Source organism: Zootoca vivipara, chromosome 5 (genome assembly GCF_963506605.1).
Source record: "Zootoca vivipara chromosome 5, rZooViv1.1, whole genome shotgun sequence".
Lineage (NCBI taxonomy): Eukaryota > Metazoa > Chordata > Lepidosauria > Squamata > Lacertidae > Zootoca > Zootoca vivipara.
The window spans coordinates 70,909,855-70,930,074 of NC_083280.1; the positions used below are offsets into that span (position 1 = coordinate 70,909,855).

A 20,220-nucleotide genomic window follows, 5' to 3' on the forward strand; every position below is an offset into this window, starting at 1 on the left:
AACTCTTGAGTTCTCTTTATGTTTAGAAGACTTATGAGAGGCTGAAATTTTTAATAGGCTAACTTTGATCATGTGATTTATACAGATTTCCTGAGAAGGACAGGGACAGAGTTTATGAGATCATATGATTGGATATCTAGATGAAGAAGCTATGGGATGAGACCAGTAATAAGAATGCTGAAATGCAGTGGTTAATTTGCAGAGTCTATCTGAGGGAGAGCTAGAAATAACTAAACTCTGGGGTGAACTTGGTCACCCCGGAGTAGTTGGTTCATTTGTCTTATCCTGTTAAATGTAGGAAGATTTGTATTCTACATCAGGTGCAGATATGCTTATGCATAAATATAAGCCAAACCACGGTTTAGTGTGAATGAGTAAATAAGTGGCTCCTGGAGAGGAGATTGTGATTGATGGCTTTGCTCCTCCGCAGTCCTTTTGATGCTGCCTTGTGCAAAGCTGTGGTTTGGCTTGGCTTAGTGTGTTGTCCGACCCTAGGCTCATGTTTTATCTGTCCTAGACAAATTGTAAGTCATAGGACAAACCTTAGTTTTAGCTCATGGTTTGTTTGGAGAATGCTAAGCCACGAGCCTAGGTTTGAATGACACAACTTAGCACAGGATCTTAGCACAGCAGCAAAACAAATGGAGAGGAGCAAAGCAGCCACAATCTCCTCTCCCAGAAAAGACACATTTGCTCACTCATTCTTAGCAATGGTTTGGCTTAGCGTTACTTGTGGACTGGGCCAGTGGTTGGTCATTTGTATGCATGTGTTTGGTAACTGCTTGCTCTGAATAGTCATTCTTAGCAGGGGTAAGGCACTTTTTTTGTTTTGTTTTTTAAAAAAATATTTCAGTTCGCTTGCCAGTTGATGCTCTGTGCTCATGGCAAACAGGAAGCACAGTAGTCACGTGAATTGACTTTTACACATAAATGCAAACTCACCTCTAACACAAATCTTATTTTTGAAATCTCTTTCTTGAAGTTCACCGTCTACTTTACCCCCTTTTGTCTCTTCAGCTTCCTAGCTGGTTACACATAATAGAGCAGTGGTGATATTCTAATGCTGGGAAGCTTTGCCACAAGAACACAGCACTGTTCATGGAGGCAATTAAACAGAAGTGAAATAGGAGTCAAGCATATGAGAAGGAGAAAGCCTGGAACCCCTTCCATCTCTGCTCTTTCAGATGTTTTATATGACTCTTGCAACCTACCATGCTCCACAGTTCTTTCTGTTTGCTCCCCATCTTTTCTGCCTTAACTATGTACTTCACTAGATACCATGAATTTTTGAAAGTGGTAGTTGGGGTCCTCAAAGTGAGCCCATGAATTCAGATCCAACCTCTAAATGAGTTGCTACTCCTTGCCAATCCACATATCCACACCCACCCAGCAAATAGAGTTTTGCCCATGGGGAGGGCAGGAGGAATTGGTGGCAAGGAGGCCAAGCTGGAAACCTGATAGGCCTTATAAGCTTCAGCCTTAGAGCCTGGCCACTCCTAATTAGGGATAAATTTGATTGTGTTCACATTTAAAGGTGGATATACCTAATTCTCACATTCCAAAACAATGTGGGAATTGAGCCACGGCCAGACTTTGAAATAAGATAAAGTGTGCATTAAAATGCATATATTAGTGACAATGCATTATATCAAATAATTTTGTTTTGCAAAAATGTGTGTATGAGGCAAAATTGCATATAAATTTGTGTGTGAGGAGAAACTCACATTAAAATGAGGACTTAAAACAAACAAAAAAATGAGCCGAGCTTAAGGCCAAATTTAGACCTACAAGCTTCTCCTTCCTACAACAGCCTCTTTTTGCCACCAAGGCTGAGTTGGAATAAGTAAGCTTGCTTGGAGAGGGGTGCAGGTTTGTGGGAAAAACTCTGAGCTTTTTGTTGAGAATTATCTAAGAAAGCATATACAGTGGTACCTCTACTTACGAATGTTTCTACTTACGAATGGAGCTCCGTCCGCCATCTTGGATGTGGTTTAGATAGGATTTTTTCTACTTACGAATTTTTAGATGCGGTTGCTTCTACTTACGAATTTTTTCTCCCAATGCATTCCTATGGGATTCGACTTACAAATTTTTTCAACTTACAAATGTGCGTTCGGAACGCATTAAATTCGTAAGTAGAGGTACCACTGTAGGGAAAATGAGTTCATTATGAGGTGACTCAGGTAGCTCTCACTATGCTTCAGGCCCAGGATTTACTGAATCAGATTTCATTACCCTCCAAGTGATTGGGAATTCTCTTGAGGCTCTCTGAATTTCAGTGATAGGATTGGAAGGGTGTTATCATTTGTCTAAGTAACCAGAGCACATGAGGTAGGGAGAGCTGTCTTCCCATTACTCCTGAGTCCCTGTATCCTCTCCGCTTAGGAGTTTCTTGTGAAAGCTGCAGCAGCATAAATGCGCCATTAAAGGGAGATGTAGCCTTTCTGATAGGAGCAGCACTTCCATTTGGATGTGTTTGAAGTGCATGAATTGAGAGCGCATCCCGCTTCAGCCCTTGTTCATTGGCATTACAAAGCTTACGCAAGCTACACAAATGTACACAAAGCAATGAGCAGAGCAGGGAAGAAAGTCAGGAAGATTTCCCATTATTTGAGCTGCTCTAAATGCAGACTCAAAAGCATATGCTCATTAGAAAGAAAAGATTCATCTGAATGCACTCATTACTCACATTATTCTCTTTTCAGTCATTCAAGAGAGTGACTTTGGGGAGGAAGGCAGTTGGCCTGTATCTTGCTGATGATCCCAAGCTTTTCCCTTAGACAATAAAGATTACATGTTTCTGTGAGCACTGTTTAGAGTAGCCTCAGGGTGTGTGTGGTTTTAAAGTGATCTTCAGAGTGTTTTCACACTGCACAGCTCCTTTCCGATAAACTGATACTCTTTGTAGGCAGGCAGTTTTCACCATCAACAAGTTTCACTTGGGGAGCAAGGGAGTTTCAGGAAGGCTTGAGCCTGCTACTAGGTTTGTCCAGTTAGAGTTATTCCCAGCCAGCAAATCTTCCACGGCCCGTCATTGGGAGCAGATTCGTTAGGTGGAGACGTGTTCCTGCCCCCTAGTCAAAGTGGCAGCTTAGCTTTTCCTTCCCAAACAGTAGACCTGCTCTTGAAGGATTGGCCAATATTGCTTATAGCACCTTTTCCAGTATCATGTAGAACCTAATCAGTCCCTATTCATTGAAAGAATGATTTTATCACAATAAAATTGACAACTGAAGCACTAAAACAAAAACAAAACAAAAACCCATCAGCACCCCTACCCAGAATATGCTGCAAATTTTGTTTTGTGTTTTTTTTAATTAAGGGTTTTCTTGGTATACAAAGATATGTGCAATGTCTCTTTTGGCATTTTTACAAATCAGTTTCATTTGTTGAGACTTATTGGTTAGTTTTTCTAGTAGGGCTGTTTCCCATACTATTTGGTACCATTTGTCCATGCTTACTCCTGACAGGTCTTTCCAGTGTCTGGTTATGGTACTTCTGGTTGCTGAGAGTAAGTGGGTTATGAGTTCTTTGTGATGCAGGCGGGCATTATTGTCCTGGAAGATGTTTAGCAAGGCCAATTCTGGGGTAAATTCTAATGTTTGTTGGGTTATTTTATCTATTTCTCTTATGGTTGTTATATGCTGCGAATTTTGCTAGAATTTCATGGGAAATATCTGAGAAACCAACTAAAGCTAACATTTGCATTTATGCATTTCACACTTCTGTGAGGAGTGAAAAGTTCCAGGGACAACACTGAGGCTTCCTTTTAGAGAAGTGATCGCTATAGGCATATGGTGTTTTTGCAGCATTTGGTCCATTTATAAATACACAAGTAGTGTATAGTTGGAGGCAAGAAGCATGAGCTTCCCTATAGCAGTTGGCAAATCTGTTTCCCCATTATCAGACCCTCAGAAAGGTACTTGCATCCCACGGCACCTTCAAGTTACAGCTCATCTCTCTTGTTTTCTGTCTCTCCCAAAACTCCTGTTATTGAGACTTAATTCACACACAAAGATGTTTGATCAGTCCCAACCTGTTCCGGGAGTGGGGAAGTATACACCAATTTCCCTCCAATGGGTCTCACATTCCAGGGATGAACTCTCTGCACCTCAAACATTAGCTCCTATCGAGGAACCATCAGCGAGCCATTCCTGAGCATTAAAACTCCCCAACAAAGAAATTGGCTGGCATGGCTTGGCCAAACTCCATAAGAATATTCACACTTTTGTTTATTAATGACATCTATAAGTTATTTTATTAAACACTTGGTGGTTGTGCTACAAGGTCTTGTTATCTAAAAGCTCCAATAACAGTAGGTAGGTAGATTAGATTAATATTAAATTATTTCTTCCAATTTTTACCTAGGCATCAGATGAAGATTCTCCTCCGAACAACCAGATCACTTACAGCATTGTGAATGCTTCTGCATTCAGAAGTTACTTTGACATCACTTTGTCTGAAGGTTATGGAGGTGAGTGCAATACAGTGCATGTGTGTGCATTATGCTTCGACTTTTAAAATGCCTAATGTCAATAATTGCCAACACAGGCTTCTTGCCTTTTCAGTGATAAGCGTTGTCCGCCCTCTGGATTATGAGCAAGTTCCCAATGGTGTTATTTATTTGTCTGTAATGGCTAAGGATGCAGGAATCCCACCACTCAACAGTACTGTCCCCATCACCATAGAGGTGTTTGTAAGTACAAACAATGCCTTCCCTTTATGCTTCCCAAAATGTATGTTCTTCCTCTGAGCAGAGGAGATGGTTCTCCTGATACTTTTTTTTCTTAATTCTGTTTTAGTATTAACACTGTATTAGACACACACACACACACACACACACACACACACACACACACACACACACTGCCTTGTTATCTAAGGGTGATTTCAGATGAATATTTATTGTGGGATTGTTGCTTCTTATGCATGCAGTGGTGGCACCAAGGGGGGAAATCAGAGGGTGGCGACAGAAGGAGCAAAGTGTCTTTCTAGGTAGGCAAGTTGTGTCCCACATTTTATGATCTCTGAAAGAAATATACCAGTATATATTAATGACAGAGACCAGGCCGGGAAGGGGAGGGAATCAAATGAGAGTTTGAGTTCCTTCTTGCCGGGCGCTTGCCCCCTCTCTTCCCCTAGCGCCAGGTATGCATGCATGCGAGTTACTGTTGTTGCTGTTGCTGCAAAGCCCATATAATGTCCTGGATCTCAAAACGCCAGCCTGCATTCTTCTTCCCCCAATTTCATCCACCACCACCACCACCCCCAGATTAAGGTAAGGGGAAAATAAATGGTTGTCAACAAACCCATTTGCAATATTTCAATGACCCATTTGCAAATTAAGCCCTTGTCTAGAAGTACCCTAAGACTCTCAAAAGCCACAGAGCAAGGTTTGTCTGCTGCTATCTGTTCAACCTTCCTTAAACCCACTCTTCAGCTGGAAGAGAAAAGACTGCCGGAGAGGCTTACAGATATCACTAACAAGAGAGTCCCTGCTGCCCTCAGGGTTGCAATCTAGAAGAAGAGCTCCATATCTCTCTCTCTCTCTCTCTCTCTCTCTCTCTCTCTCTCTCTCTCCCCTATAGACTAAGCAGCTACCGGTAGATGACAGTCAAGGGAAGAGCCTGATGAAATTGGTCTTTCCACAGAGCCAATAGAGATGGAGTAGCCACCAAATCTAGTGGTAGTAGCAGAAAAGAGAAAACTTCTTGAGTTATAGACTCAGGAGGACCTTAATACTCCCTGGACCTTAATATTCCCTTAACCTGGAAGGTCACAATTGATTTCTATTTAGTCTTTCCTTTTTTAAAAAAACAGAAAGAAATGGAAATCATTCCTAAGAATGATTCCATCCTTAGTATTCTTGAAAACTGTCACCTTGCTTTCCAGCTGTATTACTGAGGAAGGCAGAAGCTGAAACACTCAACGAAACAGTTTTAGGCATATCTCTGTTTTCACATAACTTGCCTGGAGGCAAGGCCTTTCTTTCCGTTTCGTCATTGTACAGCACGTACTTGCTTTAATTGCTTCTCCACTCTTGGCTTTTAACTACTGGTTCTCAGCATGGCCCAAGGCAGGTTGCCCCAGCATCCCTGCCATCGCACAAATATATGGGCAAGTATTAGGAAGTGGACGCGTGGGATGAAAAATTGGTAGCTATACAGTGGTACCTCAGTTTAAGAACAGCCCTGTTTGGGAACTATTCAGTTTACGAACTCCTCAAAACCGAAAGTAGTGTCCTGGTTTGTGAATTTTACCTCAGTCTAAGAACAGAATCTGAACGGTGGAAGGGCACCGGCGGCGGGAGGCCTCATTAGGGAAAGCACGCCTCAGTTTAAGAACAGCTTTGGTTTAAGAAAGGACTTCTGGAACGGATTAAGTTCATAAACCAAGGTAGCACTGTACTGGCAGCACTGAACACTTGCCATTTATTTGATCATGCAGATAAACTCATGCACAGTGTAAATAATTATGGAGTCATGGGCGTTTATCGCATCAATAGCTGCAATGTTGCAACTTGTTCACTGGCATGCATCTGCATTGAAATCAGGGCATATGAATCCCCAAATGTTGCTCCTCCAGAGATGACCTGCTTATTGAGCACTTGTCCTGATTTGCTTGCACGAGTTTTGTACTCAGGTTATCCAAGATCCACTCATTATTGAATATTAGTCCTGATTTGTTTGTGGGGAGGTTGTGCAACCTCCCATCAGGCAGTTCTTATTCCAAACCTTTTGGTCTCTCTCTCTCTCTCTCTCTCTCTCTCTCTCTCTCTCTCTCTCTCTCTCTCTCTGTGTGTGTGTGTGTGTGTGTTTAAGTGGATTTGTTACACCAGAATGCACTCATGTTCTCTGGCCTTAGTTGGAGGCATTTTTTTCAGAACCTCAGTCATGTTCGCTGGCCCCAGTCTCCTTTCTTTCTCAGAGAAAGACTTGGAAAAGGAGAATGCATCACATGGCAATCCATCATTCTCCATTCTAGGACTTTCTAGTCTAGAGGATGTGTCGTTACTCAACTTCTCAGGCTCAAAGGGCACCCCCTGCTGCAATACTTACTGTCCCTTCCCTGACTGCAGGAGGCAGCTTCTACAGAGTCAAGCAATGGTCCTTTAAGAAACGCAGATAGCTCATCGGAAGTGGGAGGCTTAACATCAAGCCTAGACCAACCAGCCTTCACAAGACCTCAGCATGCTACTGAGGCGGCGCCTGCCATAGTGTTCTGTCCAAGGTGCTCTTTGCTATGTCTGTTGTGATCCTGAATAACCTGCCTTGACCCTTGGTTTACTGTATGTGACCCTGGGTTTCCAGTAAGTGCCAATTCTCCAACCCATCATCCCATGAGCTAGGACAGGTTGTTCCCAGGACAATAAGATACTGAGGGGCATAAGAGAAGATATGTAAGAAATAAATAATAATGACAATAATAATGACAAATGTTGTTTGCAACAAAATTTTGCCCTTCGGAGTTCTCTCCACCAAGATATTCCACCCAATCCTTCCCCCACAGTAGACACTCAGCATTCTCATTCCACATGGGGTGGTTTTGCTTGGTTTGCGGGGTCTGGGTGTGCAAACATTGGTGTTCCTCCAGGCCTTCTAACACCTCCCTATTATATTAGTGCTCTTTTGACTTTAAAAGGGTAGGGCTTTGGGAAATGAGTTTATTAATATATAGATGGTTGTATGATTATTATTTATTTATATCCTAGTCTCTGCCTTATGCATTGTCCCTTTATGCATTTAAGTGACTGTCCTGGTGGTCCTAAGCATTTCCTTTATTATTGTTATTAATTACATTTGTATACTGCCCTTCATCCGTAGATCTCAGGGAGGTTCAAAGCATAAAAATACAAGATAAAAACACAAAATACATAATAAGAACAAAATAAAACAATACCCCCCACCCCTTACACTACTCATCTAATTAACACCCCCCATCTTTCTTCTCCCTTTATAAAGAAAAGTTCTTGAGCCAATGCCTTCTTTTCAGCAATTCTGTTCTTCATCCTTTCCAATCTAGCTTTTGCTCCTTTCATTTAACGGAGACTGCTCCAACTCATCTTTCCAATGAACTCCACGCAGCAAAATCTAACCATCTTTTCTTTGTGGATCTTCTTCTTCTGACTCTTCTTTGAGCCTTTGATGCAGCTGACTGCTCACTTCTTATTTCGCTTTCTTAGCTTTGGCGCCGATTGTTTTCTCATGGCTTTCGTCATATCTGTCTGATCACTCCCTTAAGGTTTCTCTCAGTGGCTTCATTTCTTCATCTTCCCCCGCTTTTTGGAGTAGTACACCAGGAATCAGTTCTTCTATTTGGTCCCATTGTACAAGCCCTTACTGGCTTTGTCCTCTCCAGATGTTGTGCTGAGTGGGACTGCTGAGAGGGGTAGTACAAAACATTTGGAGGCACCAGGTTGGTGAAGGCTGCATTTATACATTCATTTGGTTGTTGGGGTAAGGGTGTGTCAAATCTGCCTGAAGGTTCCATGTATAAAGATCAATGCAATTATCATCACCATCACCATCAAGATAGTACATCTATGCTGTTCTTTTCCTGATCTTTCTTCCCATTCTTTACAGCTTACTGCTTTACTATTATTATTATTATTATTATTATTACAGTGGTACCTCGGTTTATGAACGCAATTGGTTCCGGAAGTCTGTTCATAAACTGAAGCGTTCATAAACTGAAGCGAACTTTCCCATTGAAAGTAATGGAAAGTGGATTAATCTGTTCCAGACGGTCCACGGAGTACTTAAACTGACGCGTTCATAAACTGAAGCGAACTTTCCCATTGAAAGTAATGGAAAGTGGGTTAATCCGTTCCAGACGGGTCCGCGGAGTACTCAACCTGAAGCGTACTTAACCCGAAGCATGGGTGTAATTGGTTCCGGAAGTCTGTTCATAAACTGAAGCGTTCATAAACTGAAGCGAACTTTCCCATTGAAAGTAATGGAAAGTGAATTAATCCGTTCCAGATGGGTCCGCGGCGTTCGTAAACCGAAAATTCGTAAACCGAGGTGTTCATAAACCGAGGTTCCACTATATTATTATTATTATTATTATTACTTCTTGGCCATTTTCAAAATCACTCACATTTGTTCCTGATAATGGTACTGCTTGTTCTTCTCCTCAGCTTTGAAATCTTGGAATACTTTTTGATTCTACCTGCATAGTCATCTCATTTTTCATTACTATATCTAACACTGGCTCTGTTTTTTTCTCTACATTACCAAAATTCATCTCTGTCTCCTGGTATTTTCAGTGTTGGTTTTTGCAGCATACTTTCAGTGCTGAAAGTGTGGAATACCCTGTTTCTCATATTTTAAGACATACCCATAAAATAAGCCATAGCAGGATTTTTAAGCATTTAAGGAATATAAGCCATACCCCGAAAATAAGACATAGTGATAGGCGCAGCAGCAATGCTGGCCGCGGCAGGAGGAGGAGGAAAAAAATAAGACATCCCTTGAAAATAAGCCATAGTGTGTTTTTTTGAGGAAAAAATAAATATAAGACATGTCTTATAATATGAGAAACACGGTATGTGCCAGTGCATCTCCTTGTGAAGAACATTTCACAATGGCAGTGCCACCACTAAGAAGGCCTTCTTTCATGTTGTCACCCACCTTGCTTCATTTTTTTAAAAAAACAAGTTTTGTTTATTGAGTTTTCAGATATAACAACATGCAAACAAAAGAAACAAAGAGCAGCATGTGTTTGCAGCACAATATTGCAGTTGGGATAAAATAGAATAGAAGGTTTGTTACACTTTTGCAGACATCGTGATGAAACGTCCACGAAAGGATGTTTTGGAAGTAAGAGTCATGTAAGGCAGCCTCAGCAACTCTTTTTCGGGAATCCCTGGGTAGGAGCTCCACAGATCCTCCTCCCACACACACACACACGTTTTGAAATTTAAGAATGTATCATGTCTTTAGAAGCAATACTTGGAATCTCATCTCTGCCCTCCTCTTTGGTAAAGCTGGTAGTATTTTGGAGCAGGGTGCGGAAAAGATTAAGATTGTACGCTGCTCCATGGTTCTACTAACTGTGGAACTTCAATCATTGGATAGTGAGTTAGAGTGGGTTGTGGTGATACCCTTGTTTGTAAGAGCACCGTGTTCCATTTGTGTTCCAACTGGCACTGGCAGCCAAGCTCAGAGAAAATCCTGCCAGCAAGTCCTTCACAAACTGGGCGCACGTGCAAAGAGAAGGAAGAGGGGAAACACACTGGGTGTCTGACTGCAGAACGACTTCATTCATTTCCTTCTGCATGAAGTTCAAGAGGATTAAATGAGTAAATTCTCTGGTTTCCATCCCTCCCCACCACCAGAGATCTAAAGGTGCCTGAAACCAAGCCGCTCTGATTCTGACTTGAATATCAAATGCACATTAGCCCTTGAAGTGATTGAAATTATCAGTCATTCAATCAATCACAGCCAGCTGTTTATTTTTCAAATGCTAGCTGTCCCTGGCTGCTGTTGTCCTGAATCCTGATACAAACATTCTTATCAGGAAAGGCGATGTACACAAATATATATTTATTGGTAGCAGAGTTCAGGTTACTGTTACTCCACAGGATTAAACCAGATTGTCAAAGCACAACAAGTATTTTGATTCAAGAAAACTCAAGCTCAAAATAAAGTATTGGCAGTGGAGTTTGCTCTCTTGATAGCCTTTCAATCTTAGCTGCATCCTAATAAGATCTGACTTCCAAGTGGCAGCAATTTATTGACCAAAGAGTTGGTGAAGATCATTGTTTCTACAAGATTTGTCTGACTTTCTCTCTTGTCCCCGACATAAGATTGGAGGGGGGAGTAAGAAAGAAGCAGCAAAGGGGTTTAATTGAGGCTAAATACCTCCTTCCCATAGCTGCTCTTTGGACGGTGTAATCCCATCTGTCTAAAGACCACACTTGAAAAGGTCATTTCCTTCTAGTTGATTTTGTACATGGGTGATTTTTAAGTAGCTGTCACTTTCTGCACTTTTGACCAAAAGGAATTTTATCTTTCAACTGGAAGGTTGGGGGGGGGGATATGATGATGGTGATGAATTGTCTCACAGTGGTACTTAAGGAGCTGAAATGAAGGAGCAAGTATGATTTCATGTGTGTGTGTGAGAGAGAGACTGTCTAAGATGGTTCATTTTTCCAGCCTTAGCTTGTTGATTTTTAATAAAGAAATGAAACTCGTGTTGTAGATTTTCCATTAGGGGACAATAAGCTTTCATAGAGGGAGCTACTGAATTAGAACTAATATTAAGCATGATACCAGCATCCTTGGAAATACCACCACTAATAAGTTTCTCTCCAGCTCTCATTTGCTGACATTCTAGGTGCCATTTTGTTCACTGAGCCAATAACTTTAACTACGCTTAAGTATATCATAAAGGAGACATACACATTTGTGTTGGACACTGTTGATTTACAAACTTCTTCACCCCAGAGCCACTGTTAGAATTTCCTGTCTGGTGGCATAGATTAGTAAGAGAGAGAGGACTGGATGCTCGTTGGAAATCCACCCCCTTGGAATCCTTTGGCCCAATGTTAAAGTCTCAGTTCTACCTCTCTGTATGTTCAAAGGCTGAAGTACTTTGTCTCTCACCAACACAGTGCTATCCATGAAACTATATCCAGTGTTGTTTGTGCACAGGGGCTCTAGATTAGCTTGCAGAGACTTAAAGGGGTTTTAAAGGAAAATATAGCTTTCTAGTAGCTTGGATGGCACCTTGTAGGCCTTCTTCCAGCAATTCCTGCAGCCCAGCTGGTGCCAAACATATTGCTCTGCTCTCCTTTGGGCTACATCAGTGAAGCTACAGTAATCTTGTCTTGTCGTCTGGGGAGCCTAAGACCTCTATAGACACGGCCCAGGACTGCACCCCAGAGAAATCACTTTAGTGCTGCTAATGCCGCAAAAGCAACATGGGAGGCAGCAGTTATGACTTTCCGGTCACAGCAGGCGCTGTGATTCTCTAGTGGTTTGACTTCGCCCCCTAGAGGTGCACTTCATTATTGACAGATTCCAAGTGGTTTGAAGGCGATATTTCAAAGACCTCATTGCCCACAGCAGCAGATATTACAGGGCCATTCCTTTCTCCAATGAAATGGTCCCTTTTTGTGGCCCTAGCACTACCTTGATGAGTTCAGTTTTGTAGGTATTATAGCAGAGCTAAAACTGACACCCATAAAGCATGGCTAGGGTTGCTGATTCTGAAAGAGATATGTATACATTTTGGTGTAACTGTGTTGCAGGTACCTGAAATGAATAATGAAAAGTCTCCACAGACACACTTAAAGCAGGTTGTTGTTGTTTTGTTTTAATGAAAGGTTGGTTGCTTGTTCATATGATAAAAGGAAGAAAATACAGGACAATTCCTCTCTGTCCCAGCAGTACTTAGTACGCCCTTTCTCTCCAACAACCACTAGCTATTCTTTCATTTTGGTTACATACTCAAGCTGGTATCTCAGTAACCTCCTGTATATGCCTAAAATGCTTCAGCATGCACCTAAGGGGTTTCGTAGTTTTCACCTATAGCTACAGCTATTGCATGGCTCTCCCTGCTTTTGAGAGTGATTTGCAGGGCATGTGAAGTATTCAAATGAATACATTCACACACACCCCTTCTTGCAACAGAGAAGGCTACTACCATATCACCTTATTCTCCAGTAAGCAAGACTCATACCTGCCAAGTCCTGGACTGCAGAATCCGGGACCGGCAGCCGCGTGACACCGGAAGTTGTGTAGACGCAACTTCCAGTGTCACATTGCCCATTTATGGGCACCAAAAATGGCCGCCGCCAACACGAGCGTAGACGTGACTTTCAGCGCCAGCGCCGACCATTTTCAGTGCCCATAGATGGGCAAAGCAGGGGGGAAAATGGCCACTGGCAGGAGAATATAAGGGAGAATAACGGGAGACGAAGTGATACGGGGGACCGCCGGGAAACGGTATGAAAAAACGGGGGTTTCCCGGGGGAAACGGGGTACTTGGCAGCTATGGCAAGACTAGAATTTCTCATATACACTTTGCTTAGATATGAGACCTCCTGATCTAGATGAGACTAACCTCTTGGAAAATGGGCGTAGAAATGTACCATTCCAAGTGGGAATTTAACATCCTTACTTAGATGGATTTTCCGTGTTATTCTCTTCCTCCTCCAAGGATGTGCAGAAAAAGGTGAAGCTCCATGCAGTTGGAGCTATCCATGATGGATCTACTTTATAGTCTAGGGAGAACAATGCACATACTGGGCATTGCAGAAATCATGAGTGATGAAAAGCCTGATTAAAGACCACCTGCTCCAAGCAAAAATAGCAGAGGATGGCAATTTAATTATAGTATGATGGGCATCACTGGCATGTGAAATTACATAAAATATCAACTTTAATAGCAAATGCATCAGTCAAAGTTTAAGGGCTAGGGTAGCAGTTCCCTCTATATAAAAATGTGGCAATTTTTTATTCTTCTTCTTCAGTTTTCTCTTTTAGACTAGGCCATTTTCTTGAGTAACATTCAGAAAGTCTATGTTTAAATATAAAGCTGCTTTATTTGTCTTTGTATATAATGTTTTTTTAAAAAATATTATGCAAATTGTGTATATTGGTTTGAGACGAAGTGAAAAGTAAAGTATTTTAATATTAATAAAGATTGCAGTCTTTCTCTTAAAAAACAGATGAAATTTTATTTTATTAAAGCTTTACATTTTGGAATATTTAAAATACATGTGTTCCTCACCACAGATAACTGATTAGAAAGGGGGTGGGTGGGAATCCCTAGTAAAAATACAGTCATTTTATATTTTGAATAATAGCTGACTAGCTAGAAACTGGGAATGATTTGATATTTCATTACAGTATTCTAGGTCCTTCCTAGAACTGTTTTTCTTTCTCTAATAATGTTAATTTGATTGCAGAGCAATGATTGGGAGATCAGGTTTCTTTTGTCCCTCTGGCAAAAAATAGATGCTAGAAAGTAAAATTTTAGTGGGTAGGAAAATACACACACACACACACACACATTTTTATACAAGCTTAACTAAACTAATTGGTAAGATGGGGTGAGGGGAGCAAATCCCAAAGCTAGTGATAATTTGGGAGAGCATGCAAGGCAGCGGACTTAATTCAGCCTGAACACTTTATGTTACACAGTGATCCAAGGATCTGGTTTTGAATCCTGTAAAAATAAAGTCCCATCCTAACGGGACGTATATGAAATTTTTGGCCATTTTCTTCCTCCTGCTGAAAGTTTCTTTTCTGGACATTTTATATATACAATCCCATCCATTGTGGATCAGATCATTGGAGAATGAGGGGCATGGTTTGGTAAAATTATATATTTAATTAAACCATTGATTTGTCAACATTTTCCCACTGCAAACTTTTGTTTCTGAAAGGTTTTGTGCCTACTGTCAGAACAATTAATCCCCACAAATGCTATGCTGAATGGAAACATTTTTATTTAATGACCACAATTTTTTTGCCAGTGAATTCTATACATTCCCTTTCACTGTTTCTCCTGGTTGCCTAGTCAGTTTTGTGACAAGAAGAAAAGAAAAGAAAGAAACATCAAAGATAGAGAGAAAGTACAAACATCTCTAGGGCGAGCCTAGAATGATGGAAGCATGGTGCCTTTGTCTCCCTACAGTGTATCCAGTCCAGATACAGTCACAATGCGTTCTAAGGATGTTTTCACACATTGTCAGGCTTATGTGCAGATGTTCTTCATTTGAAGCAATGTGTGTGCAGTGGAAACTCTTTTTTTGTGGAGTGTAGAGATATTGCTCCTCCAGCCTGGGTGTCCATTGTGAGAGAACTCAGCATATACAAGCTACAATTGGCAGTGTTGTTAAATGCCTAACTTTCTGTACTGCGAAGTTAGCTAGAGGCCAGTCTATTACTTTTTATCTCTTCAAGCTTTAAGGCACTATTGACAATGGGATTTTTGAAGTATTGGCTTCAACTATTACATATTCCGTTGTGCTCTTGAAACAGGTGTGGGAATCAAGACGGAGTTTGAACTATAAAAATAGAATAATGTTCTGAATGCGAATAACATAGAATCATAGAATTGGACGGTTGGAAGAGACCCGGAGGGTCATCTAATCGTTCAGCCCGCTGCAACTAAAGCATCCATGTCAAATGGCCATTCAACTTTTGCTTAAAAACCTCCAAGGAAGGAGAGTCCACCACCTTCTGAGGGAGTCTATTCCACTGTCAACAGTTCATTTCATAAGAAAGTTCTTCCTGATGTTTAGTCAGAAGTCAACTTTATTCTGATTGCTCAATCTTCAAGACAGATCCCCCCCCTCCCCATGACTTTGGAAACAGGTGTAGAGGGTCATCTGTAATTGCAGCTTGAAATGCGTAATTGTTTCCTCAATGTTTGTTCTGTGTTTGTTCTGATGGTCAGTGTTCATATTGTGTCAAAGTTTGTATTATATTAACAAAATAAAATGGGATGCTGAATGAAATAGTAGTTAAAAACCAAATGTGTCACTTTTTTTCTTCCAATATATGAGACTGCACTGTGTTTTGAGGTGTTTTGCACCATGCTTCATCATAACATTATTGCTGCTAGGTTAGATGTTTATGTTGTGTGCTGTTTTTTCCTCTTTTATCTTCGTAGGATGAAAATGACAACCCACCCACGTTCAGCAAGCCTTCCTATGTCATCACAGTCATGGAGGATATTATGGCAGGTTTGTGAGCTGCTCCTGTCATTTCTGACACTGCCTTGTTTCTCTAAGCCATAGTTAAGACCAATCATAGTTCTGAGCCCTGACATAACAGCAAACACGGTTCGTTGAAAACAAGTGGAAGCTTCCAATCTCCTCTTTGTAACCACACCCTAAACTAGACCATCATTTAGTGCTACGGTGTGTTCACACCAAGTCAAAGCTGTTCCTTAGAGTACAGCTCAAGCCATAAAATTCTACCTTTCTGGGACCCATGTGCCCTACCTGTCTCTCTGCTTGCTGCATTTCTGTGGCTACTTGAAGGAAAATCACTCTTCATGTACAAATCTTGAACCAGAAATTAAAACAAGGCTGCAAGCCTAAGCATGTTTACTTGAAAGTCAGCTCCAGCAAAACCAATAGGACTTATTTCAGAACCAATATGTTCCAAATGAGAACATTAAAACAAAATTCTGCCATTGTTATGCCCCCCCCCCCGCCGAAATGTTAACGTTTTCCACAGAACAACCCCACCCCACCCCACCCCTCTGAAATTCACTGTGCCCTTCTCAGCATATATTCTGGTATTGTCACTGCAGGTAATATTTTTTCCATTCCGTGTCACCTGCCATAGAGTGATAGGATGAATTTAGTAAGTGGCAAATGTGGAATATCGTTACTACTTAATAAGCACTTTCACTTACTCTTTAGCACACATTAGCTTACATTAAGAGGGGGACCACACCATGTTTCAATGAATACAGAAGCAAAGTAATGGTAGAAAGTCTTAACCACTTGGTTACATGGATGTCTGTACTACGTAGGCTGATGTTCCAATGACACCTGCAATCCTAAATCAGCTTAATTTCAAACTAGTCTAATTTGGCTGAAGAATCAAGCTAGTGGTGTGCCTGAAAAATGAGAATCCCCATCACCTTACTATTTTTCTCCAAGGAGCAACAGTGCTATTTCTAAATGCCACTGACTTGGATCGGTCAAGAGAATATGGCCAGGAGTCCATTATCTACTCACTGGAAGGGTCTTCTCATTTTCGAATCAATGCTCGCTCAGGTAAGCGCAACCACAACATTCTTTTTCCTTTCATGCTTATTCCATCACGTCTTTGCAATTGTTATCTTTATTCTCTTCGGTCTCTTCTACTCTCCCCCATTTTTTGTCATGCTGCCCAGCCACAAAAGAAACAAACTGAGTCTTTTGAGTGTCAAAATAATGACTCTTCAGCACATTATAATTCCCATACAGTGTATGGGGGACATTTGTGACATTTTTCAAGGTGAGTGTGCAGATTTCCCATAATCCAAAGCTACACATTACAAATCAAGGCAGATGGCCTTAAGGTATGGAAAACTACACCAGGATGAGGCAGTCTTATCAGTCTCCCTAGTTTTCATGCTGAAAATTTAAAAGATTCTAATTGGGGATGATGGGATTTTTTTCGGAATTCTTTTTTCAGAGAGAGGGATTTTTAGATTCTTCTCTTATACATTTACCTAGAAAAAGAAAAATCATTTGTTGTCATTCCTCCACCCACAACGGCCCCTAGCCCAGGGCCCTGTGGAGGATGTAAAATGAATACCAGACTGCCAACATACTTGATGCTGAGACTTGTAGGGAGAAAAGAAAAGAGTTGTGCTATTGCCACTGCTGATGGTGAAACTTTTGGAGAATTGCAGCAATGTGTTCCCCCCAGTTTCTCTTACTACAAATACAGTGCATACTTCTACTCAAAGTATGCACGGGCCACAAGATTCAGTTGGGACCTGGAAATGGCACTTCAGAAAACAGCCTACCTTGATCCAAGGTGCTTTATAGGCTGCCCAGTTTGTCCTGAGATCCAGCCAAGTTGGCTTTGTTCCCTATTTACAACTGGGAAATAATAATAATAATAATAATAATAATAATAATAATAATAATAATAATAATAATAATAATGGCTATAGCTTTATTTCCTTTTGACCAGGGATGGGGAACAGTTTTCAGCCTGAGTGTCACATTCCCTTCTAAGTGTCACATTCCCTTCATTTACTGATCTGGCCACTACAGGTTCTCCTATCTTCACTGGTAAAGCAGGTTCTGGGCCTTTTCAGAGGGGGCACCATATAAGTTTTAGGTGCAAGATAAAGTAACACATTCTGAAGTTTTAATCTGCTGGGGTATTAAAGATACAATACTTTATGTTGTTTGTTTGTTGTTTGTTTTAAAACAAACATGTTCACGTAGAGTTATTCTGACTGAATATTGATATTGTGTTTGCATATCATTTTATCATCCCTGCCTCAAAACATCCCTTGATGAGGCAGGTTGTTGTTGTTGTTGTTGTTACTACTTTTGCTATTTTCATTCTAGATCACTGGATAGCGATGTTTTAGCCCAAGTACACAAAGTTCAGTTGAAACTTACAGGTCTCATTTTCCTAATTTCCAAGTAATTTGGAAAAAGCTTAGCAAGGTTTTTGATACGAGATCAAGTTCGACCATGATGCCCCTCCTTGTTGAAATATTCTGTAGGGAGATAGATGCATTCAGAAGGGAGGAGAAATGAAGAAACGTTCTATTTTAATTCTGTGGTTTAGGGAAAGAAGAACTTTTCCGTAGAAGTACCCTCACTGAAATTAGCTGAAACTGCTCTGTGAAGGTGTGCCTAATTGGATGTAACTTTGTGGGCAAAGTAGAACAATCCATCACCGAGACACACTATTTTTTTTTATTAAAAAACATCCCTCACTGATTAATTCCCCCCCCCCAGTCTACAGATTAATGGATATCACAGGAACTTGGGAGGCAAATGTATTTTAGTAAACCCTTTGACCTCTTGCAGTTCTGTGATCTAGATTAGTTTTTAACCCCATCTCCCATATACCTGCTGTGGGAAGCGCCCTGCAATCGAAGAGAGCTGAAATGCATAATTGTGTCGTAGAAGCTGAATTCTAGGGGTGGGGTGCGGGGACTGTGGAAGGGCTGGCGAATAGATTAGCCCATCTGGTTTAGCGCAGGCGTTTTTGGTCCCTTTCAGCAAAATGGCTCGTCCAGTTAGAACAAACACCCCCGAACTGCGGCCCTCCAGAAGTTTTGGCCTACAACTCCCGTGATCCCTAGCTAACAGGACCAGTGGTCAGGGATGATGGGAATTGTAGTCCAAAACATCTGGAGGGCCGGAGGTTGGGGATGCCTGAGTTAGAAGGAGAGCCCTGCAGCATCAGATAATAATGAAAGGAGGAGGAGGTAGAGGCCCAGTTTCCAGGTATCACTAAAGCTCTGCCAAAGGCATACATTTAAAGGACACCCCCCCCCCCAAAAAAGTAAAAATAATAATCATGGGGTGACCAACTTGGATGGCCTCTGAATGTCTGATGCTGGGAATCATTAAGTGTGTAGAGTTCTATTACCCTCCATGTCCTGCTTGTGTAGCCTTCCTGTAGGTATCTGGTTGGCCCCTGTGGAACCAGGAGCAGATAGGCTTTTCTTCTGATCCTGCAGGGCTCGTCCTGTGTCCCTAGGTGCTGTTCTCTGTGACCAACTCTTTCCTGTCTCCTGTATGTTGCTGAACCACAAACATTCAACCTACGAGACTCTCCCTTCTCTTTTCACCTTCCTCTCTTGCCTTCTGCAGGGGAAATCACCACAACATCTCTGCTGGACCGGGAAGCTAAATCTGAATACATACTCATCGTGCGAGCAGTAGATGGCGGTGTGGGTCACAACCAGAAAACAGGCATTGCCACTGTGAGTTGAAATTACAGTACTCATTTTCCCTGCTGTGGTGTGTGTTGCGTTGTTGTTTTTAAATCATGGTGCATATTGCTGGGCTGCAACTCCCATCATCCCTGACTGTTGGCCAGACTGTTTGGGATGGGTGGGAGTTGGTGCCCAGGATCATTTGGAAGAACAATCAACTCTTTTCAACTCTGAGAAGCAGCACATTAACTGGGTTCCTTCTTGCCCAATACCACCCATGCCTACATAAGGAAACTGAAATGATCCCTCACCCTCTGCCTCCAGTCCCAGTTTTATTTAAATAAAGGAAAAGGGTCTATTTGGCTGTGAAGGGTTGTCCTGATTTATCTCGGATTGTTAAAAAGAGACTGGAGGGAACAGGGAGAAAAAGTTGTTGATACCAACAATCATCTTGCCTCAGCCTCCAGGAGATGGTCAGAATGATAAGACGGCCTTTTTCCTTTCTCCTCTCTTTCCCCCTCTTGTCATTGTGCAGCCCTAGATAATTACACATGAGATGTTCCTCATCATGACAGGCCTCCTTGCAACCATCTCCAGAACGGACATTATTTCATCCGCATAGGTTTTGCATCCTAACGAGGATGGCATGCCAAACATTATTTTGAGAGACTTGGGGTTTTTTATTTGCCTCAGGTGGGAAATCACATTTCCACACATTTTGTGTGATCTGCTCTCTCTCTCTCTCTCCCCCCCCCCATCCCAAGTATAGGCTCTGGAATAAATTAAATGTCTTACAGATGCCTCCTTCCATCTCTGTCTAATTGTGTGGCTTTGCAATCAAGCAGA

General features: G+C 41.5%; 1 protein-coding gene across 1 annotated transcript in view; it reads left to right on the forward strand.

Annotated features, from left to right (window-relative positions):
• Positions 1–20,220, forward strand: part of CDH23 (cadherin related 23) — a 398,194-nt gene that overhangs the window by 245,382 nt on the left and 132,592 nt on the right. Inside the window, exons 16-20 of the mRNA XM_060274909.1 lie at positions 4,369–4,474; positions 4,569–4,696; positions 15,631–15,703; positions 16,634–16,750; positions 19,310–19,422. Of these exons, the coding sequence (XP_060130892.1) occupies positions 4,369–4,474; positions 4,569–4,696; positions 15,631–15,703; positions 16,634–16,750; positions 19,310–19,422 (537 nt within the window). The remainder of the gene's footprint in view (positions 1–4,368; positions 4,475–4,568; positions 4,697–15,630; positions 15,704–16,633; positions 16,751–19,309; positions 19,423–20,220) is intronic.